Source organism: Antrostomus carolinensis, unplaced genomic scaffold (assembly GCF_000700745.2).
Source record: "Antrostomus carolinensis isolate BGI_N321 unplaced genomic scaffold, ASM70074v2 scaffold12043, whole genome shotgun sequence".
Lineage (NCBI taxonomy): Eukaryota > Metazoa > Chordata > Aves > Caprimulgiformes > Caprimulgidae > Antrostomus > Antrostomus carolinensis.
The window spans coordinates 9,586-16,891 of record NW_010304494.1 but is presented as its reverse complement, the minus strand read 5'-3'; the positions used below and the strand labels follow the sequence as shown (position 1 = coordinate 16,891).

Here is a 7,306-nt window from a genome sequence, read left to right as displayed (position 1 = left end):
CACAGCCCCTGGCTGAGGGTACCCCCGTCCCCTGGGAGCCTGAGGGGAGCTGGGCAGCGCTGCTGAGGGACTGAAAATATCCGCAGATTAAAAAATTACCTGTAAAAAGTTAGTCACTCGGTCAGAAATTATTATTATTTTTATTTATAAAGCAGTAATGGAAGTATTAGTAACATTGTTCTGAAATGGTGTAATTTATTCCTTGCTGCTGCAGGTGCCCGTGGGATGGAGGTGCTGCTTTACCAGGTGTGTGGCATTAAAACACTGGTAAAGTGTTTTATCCCACTGGTAAAGTGTTTTATCCCACAGCTTTCTCATGCTCGAGTCACACATGAATCACAGGTGAGACCAGGGTAAGTGAATTATTGCTGATTGATTCCTTTCTGCCTTATTGATTGTGTGAATAGCTGTGTGCTAGGAAATTATTTAAGGAAATTATTTAGGAAAACTATTTAGGAAACCCAGGATCACCTAAAGTGTGACTGGCAGGCTTGTGATGGTTTGGGCTAGTGGATTTTTCAGTGGACACTCTGTATTCATATGGAGAGGAAAGGAAAATCAGTGATGGTATCTTCTGGCTCCCATAAGGAATTGCCCTAACTCTGCTTTTCCTACTCATTTCAAATCAGCACTGAGCATTAATAAGGAATTCCTCACTTGTGTAAGGGTAAAGTTGAGAAGAAACAGGCTGTGGCAGGAAGAGGCTTTCAAATAACATTATCAAGTGATTCCCTTTAAATCATCCCTAACGAGGGGACACGTGTAACCTACTCTGAGTCACTCAGGAGATCGAGGACATACAGGGACACGTACAGGGCTGCAACAGCTGAGAAGGCTTCTCCTGTACAGACAGCAGATCCATCTTTCTGGAGTGTCACTCCGCTCATCTCAACCATTGCAATGGTTAATTTTCCTTCCTTCTCTCGGGGGAAGGAGAGCAAGCTGGCATCCACGTGGAAACACCCCTTCCTCTCTTCTATGTCCTGGTCCAAGATGCTCTCAACCTTCAAAGCAACAACAATAAAAAATCAGTATTTTGATACTCCCATCTGTGGAAGTCGTTAAATAAGTAAATGATATTTTTGACTCGTGAGGTGCTTTACCATCTTACAGGCACACTAAATAATCCACACTTAGATATGGGACTTTTCACTCTGAAAGATAATCATGCTCCTGTATTTAGCTCTCATGTGTGTTTATTATTCCAAGAAATTAAAATTGTAGTGTGTTTTTGTGGTTTTTGGGTTTGTTTTTTTTTTTTAATCTGGAGCCAAAGAAGCCAGAAAATTCTGACAACCATTTCAAGAAAAATGGTATTCACCTTTGTCTATTTAGTGTTTATTATCAGCTAAACAGTTATAAACCTTAAGTCTTGATGTTTTGGGGTGATTTCTTTCAAAGTGAGTATTTTGATCCTTGCCAAGTTGGAAGCAATTATTCCTTCCTTTCTTCCCAGTGTAAGTTGAGATACTGGTACCATTATCATCATCTAAATGTGTCTTTACCTGACATAACACCCCCTTGTCACTTCATTTTGAGCCAAACCTGCTGTGTGTTCTCTTACCAGCTTCAGCTGTTGGGACACAATCTTGTTTTCCAAGGACTCCAGCAATAGCAGCAGCTGATCCTCCGTTAATTCTGCAGAATTAAAACACATTTATACCCCAAAAAAACCCCCCCAAAAATCCCCCCAGTGTTTCAGAGACTGGTGAGATGTGAAGGGTGACTGCCAGCTGTCCTGCAGGGAATGTCTCTTTGGTCAGAACTTCTTCAGATGTTTTTAACTAAATTAATTAGTTTATCTCTCCGTGAGATGAATGCAGCGGTGACTTTGGGTCCGGGTGACGGTAACATCGAGTATTGGGACTGAGGGGGTTGAGGGAAGGTTCAAGCCATATTTTGTGTGGGAAAAGAATGTGCAGTGCTCTTTCTGTAAGGCAATCTTGCCATCTTTCCCTGTGTTTTAATTCTGATTTCAAGCTCTCTTTTCAAGGGTCCCTTTGTGCACGCTGCTCCTGGGGTGAGCAGTAATTCTGTGTAACGCTCCCGGCAGTCACTGCTGTGACTCAACAGCTGCTACAGACAGGTCTGTGCTCTCAACACAAACCACCTTCTTTCCCACAATTTAAGAAATTATTTTATATAAATCCTCTGCGAGTCTCTCACTCTTAATTTTTTTCTGGATTCTAGTCTTGCTGGGAGGGGTACACTTAATATATTGTGGTGCTTTAAAACAGCCTCACCATCTAACGCATCGAGAGTGTAGGTGACTGCTCCTGCCAGCTGAAGGAGGAGATGTCTTGGAGTGTGCTGTAAGCTGCTCAACAGGTCTTTAAAGTCTGGGCTTTTTGTTTCCAGTTTACAACTATCAGTTTCATCCAGAACTGCTTCCATCTGAGGAGAGAAGAAAAAGAAATGTTGGGATTTAAGAGAAGAGCTGCTGATAGCCCCTTGCAGTCTAACTACAGAGGTGTATCAGTGGACAGTGTGATATGTTTCTCTCCTCTCTAAGCTATTTATGAGGCTGTAAGTCAGGCTTTAGTGTTCACACTGGCTCCAACTGAAGACAGGATATGAAATTTAAATGGTCTGATACCTTCAGATAAATCTGCTAGGCTATATTCAGTATTTCAGGAGTTGACTCTGTCCTGGGCACCTTCTTTCTCTGTATGGTGATGAAGACCAGACAGATGTGCTGAGTGAAGGATTTTTGGATAGTTGTGGCACAGGAGAGATGACTGCTGGGGCAGCAGATGTGATCATGGATGTCTCTGTACTTAAACATCCTGGCAGTAAGAAGAACTTTGCTTACTTTGTGGGTCAGCTCTTGAAAGAGGTTCCTGTTTCTCATCACAGCTTTGATGGCTTTTAAAAATATGCCGAGCAGAGCGGAAGACAACTTGGAGAGAACTTGACAATTCTCTTTAACTTCCACCTCCAGTTCTTTTAATTTTCTTTGTGGGTGTATTATGCATGACTTCATCACTAATAAACCTGAAAACCAGAAAGAGTTCGAATGTGTCACTTGTAAACTAGGCGATCCCACAGGAAGTTCCCTGGCAGCCCTGAATTTAGGATTTTCAACATTTCTATTACTATTTTCAAGAGCAATATGCAATTTGGAGTTGGACACTTGTGGTGTCTCGGGTACTAGGCAGTACTCTCAGTAAACACTTTGCTTTTGGTGGTTTGTGTTTATCCTGAGGGATTCCATCTTACCCAAAAGGGGTAAAAGTAGTGCAAGTGGAATCATAGAATCCCAGACTAGTTTGGGTTGGGAGGGACCTTAAAGATCATCCAGTCCCAACCCCCCTGCCAGCAGCAGGGACACCTTCCACTAGACCAGGTTGCTCAAAGCCTCATCCAGCCTGGCCTTCAACACTTCCAGGGAGGGGGCATCTACAACTTCCTTGGGCAACTTGTTCCAGTGTCTCACCACCCTCACAGTGAAGAACTTCTTCCTAATATCTCATCTAAACCTCCCCTCTTTCAGTTTAAACCCATTTCCCCTTGTTTTGTCATTAACTGCCCTTATGAAAAGTCCTTCCCCAGCTTTCTTGTAGCCCCTTCAGGTACTGGGAGGCCGCTATAAGATCTCCCTGGAGCCTTCTCTTCTCCAGGCTGAACAGCCCCAACTCTCTCAGCCTGTCCTCACAGCAGAGCTGCTCCAGCCCTCGCATCATCCTGGTGGCCCTTCTCTGTAAAATACATTGCTCACCATCAGATACGAAGGTTGATCTGCTTTTTTGTGAAAAATAGTCAAGATCTGCAAGAGAATAAAAAGGGCATTGTTGATGTAGAAGCATACTTAGAGCTGGATAGTTGGGTTTTTGGGTTTTTTTTTATCAGTGATGTTTTTAAGGCTGAAGATACTGGTGTCCTGACATGCTGAGTCACAGGTCAGACTAGTGTTTGCACTCTTCTCCAGCACATCCATCTTCTGCCCCTTCATTTAAAGCTCATTATTCCTGTCCCTCATTCCCTACTGCCATGTGCCTTATGGTGGGGTCTGTATTGGCCAGGGTGTGTGTTAGAATGTGAGGAAATTCAAAGGACAGTTTAGACTCAACAAGATCTGCTCGAGCAGAGTGTGGGGGATGCAAATCAAACGTGGTGTCTCAGATCCTGCGGCGGGTTCTGTGGATCTCGATCCTCTTTACCTGTCCAGCACAAGCATCTTTCACACCAGTCATCCCACCAAAGGGATGTTTTTTTCCCCTGACTTTTTTCTTCTGAGTAAGAAAATTAAATAAACTAAACCCTGCTTTCTGTACTGTTCTTCAACAGAGGCTCTGCACGTCCTGAAATGTAGAGCTGAGACTTCCAGGATCTCTCTTTTCTTACCAACTGCCCCCAAAAGTGCATCTCCTTCCCAAGCAGCTCTTTTAACTCACATACTCTGTAGGGCCTTTTCCCAGGTGATGGCTGTCACCTGTGCTGTGTGTGTAGGTGCAAATGAGCTAAGGGTGGCTGCGAGGCTGGGTGACACTTGACAAAATGTTTTTCTTTATCTGCATTGTTTCCTGACTGGAGGAATTGGTAATTTCTGGAAGTTACTCACCCCAGGATCCCTCTTTAATGGCCAGCTGGATCACCCTGAAGGCCAGGGTGCAGCCCTTGGGTATAGTTATACTTGTGGTGTTCTCTCTGGTGCCCTGGGCAATTAAAAATGATATCTGTTACTTGGCCTGGATGGGGTGCGGGTGTTGGGGGAGGACTGACTGACTCCTGGGGGTGAAGAGAAATCAAACCTTTGCACAAAACTTGGCATAAAGCTGGGTCATGAAGCTCCCCTGTGCCGTGGTGGATTCCTCGTAGCTGGTCTCCTCGGAGGCTTCTATCGTTTCATGCACGATGTATAAATTCTGGTCTGTTTTCTGGAGTTGTTGAATGAAGGAGTGATTCATGTTTATTTTTCTAAAGGAGGAAAAAGGAGGCAACGTCCTGGGTAAAAGTGAGAAAACTCACTTTTTCCTGTGAATTTTGTCAGAAATACTGCTGTCTACTCGGAGCCAGAAGCCTTGTGCTTGCACCCTGTGTCACGTTACGTGAGGACACGTACATATTGCAGTGTCAGGGGCTTCTGGGGGGGATAAAAAGGTGGCAGAAAATGGGCTGCAGTTTTTGCTGTCCTCAGTGTGTTCCTGTCCTGTGTCTGAGGGGTACTGGGGCAGCGAGGCCGTGGCCTGGAAGGTCACAGAGGTGATGTGTCCTGATCTATATCCTCCTCTCCAGGGACAAACTGTGAGCAGAGGTGGCTTGGCTTCATGTTGAGGTGTTCCTGCTTTCTGAATTACAAAGAACTCCATGAGCATTCCAAAAGCTCAGTAAGGAATCTTTATCACCTCTCCTTCCTGGCCTCCAGAAGTGTGTGTGGTGAGGGAGAATCCTTGCTTTTGGGTCTTAATCTTGGTTTTTTGGCTGTGGAAAACCCCTGGTGTGACGTGGCTGAGGATAACCAACCATGTGGCACGTTCTCCCTTTGACTCTGCCTTACCTTTCTGCTTTCAGTGCCTGAAGTTTTGGTACTGGTATGTGTTTCTTCTCCAGCTTGATGACCCAGCCTTTGGACAAGGAGGCAGCTCCTGTCAGCTCTATGCTTGTAGAGTCAAAAGAAAGGCTGAGGCTCCCATCCACTCTGTCACTGATGCTTTTCTTGAGTGTGAACTGCCTGGAATCGTCGCCACCTCCGTGGAGAACGAGGGACTCTGGAATAATTGGATGTGTTAGCTTGAGTTACAGGTATAAATCTCTTTTAATTCTGTCAGGTTACACTGACTCGATATAACCATCGTGTGCAGGAGAAAGATGGAACGTGGTGGAGTTCAGGCACGACTGATCCAAGTGCTTTGTCTGTGGAAATGATGAAGTTAAGATGGATAAAGGTTGGGCTTTACCTGTGCTGTGAGCATCTTCTCTGGGCAGCAGCACGTCCTCGAGTCTGTACCACGTCTGTCTGTAGCTGGGGGATGGCTGGAATACGGCTTTTCTCTTTCTTCTCACCAGACAGAGGGGTCTGAAATGTTCATGGTCCAAGATGCTGTGAACTGGGAGCAGGTCTCCTTTTGGGTCCATTTGATTTACTATGGATTGGGTGACTTTTTTAAACATTCTGCTGCAGCTGGATGGATGTTTTTTGAAGCAAAGCGACGTGTCCTTATGCCTTGAGAAAGAGGTGAGACAGGTTAAGTAAAATGACTTGAAAGATGAGCAGGAGGTTGTAACAAAAGATATTAATTACTATGAACTTTTCAAAATCAATAATAACCCCCCCAAAAAAAAGCCCATATTGGTACAAGGACAGACCTTTCACAGGATTGTGTGTAGAGAAGTGTTTGGAGAGGTAGGAAGATGAGCGGTGGGTTGCTAATGAGACTTGTTTGCTAATGAGGCTTGGTTGCTAATGAGACTGGTTTATTCTCACCCCACTTTGGGGATGGACTCCCAGTCATTGTGCAGACTGAGGGCACAGCAGGTGGAGGCTGCTGCTCTTCAGCGCTGGAATCTCTTACTGTTCCTTCAAAAAGAGATTCTTTTTGTGGCTATCAGTACATACCTTAATCATTTTAATTACTAAACTAGACATTGCTCCTTAACCTAGGACCTGTCATGGTCCCAAATGCTTTAATCTTTAATGAATGCATTGCCCTGATGTCAGTTTATACAGAAAAAAGCTTGAGCAATTTCTTGCTGCTCCTTCCTGCCTCGTTGTTTTTCCCCTGGACATCCCGTCCCCTGACAAGACAGTTCAGTGTTGTTTCGAAATAGAGACGTTGAAAAAGTGATTTAAAGTGATTAAAGTCTTACTGTAAGGAAGTGAAAGTGCTGAGATGTGAATACTGAGTTGAGGGAGGAAGTAGGAGAGCTTCATCTATGGCAAATCTCCCCCAAAATATTAATAAATCATCCCAGCACAGCTCCTCCTCGGGTAGGTCCTGCTGCTCCTGCTGTGCCCCCGCAGCGGAGAGCTGGGTGTTGGAGAGGCAGGAACAAAATCACTGTTGGTTTCCTGTTACAACTTGTTCTGCCTCTAGAGTTTGTTTTGCTTTTTGCTTTGGTTGGTGTCATGAACAACAACTTGGAGCTGCAAACTAAAAAATCTTCCTGTACTTATTGAGAAGCAAAGCAGCTGCAGGTCTGTCCCCTCTTCTGCACCCTGTTTGATCCAGTTTTGTTGGAGAAGAGATGCTGATCATAAAATCACAGAATGGTTTGGATTGGAAGGGACCTTAAAGCTCATCCAGTCCCAACCCCCCTGCCATCAGCAGGGACACCTTCCACTAGACCAGGTTGCTCAAAGCCTCAT

The 7,306-nt window shown here is 44.7% G+C and overlaps 1 protein-coding gene across 1 annotated transcript; it reads right to left on the bottom strand.

Moving 5' to 3' along the window:
• Positions 1-767: 767 nt before the first annotated feature.
• LOC104522248 (gasdermin-A3-like) lies at positions 768-6,111 on the bottom strand. The gene is made up of 9 exons (XM_029084149.1): positions 5,898-6,111; positions 5,498-5,708; positions 4,752-4,917; positions 4,562-4,655; positions 3,719-3,766; positions 2,813-2,994; positions 2,244-2,394; positions 1,565-1,638; positions 768-1,004 (listed from the first exon to the last, which is right to left on the bottom strand). The coding sequence occupies exons 1-9, from the start codon at positions 6,109-6,111 to the stop codon at positions 768-770; spliced, it is 1,377 nt and encodes a 458-aa protein (XP_028939982.1).
• Between the last annotated feature and the right edge of the window lie 1,195 nt (positions 6,112-7,306).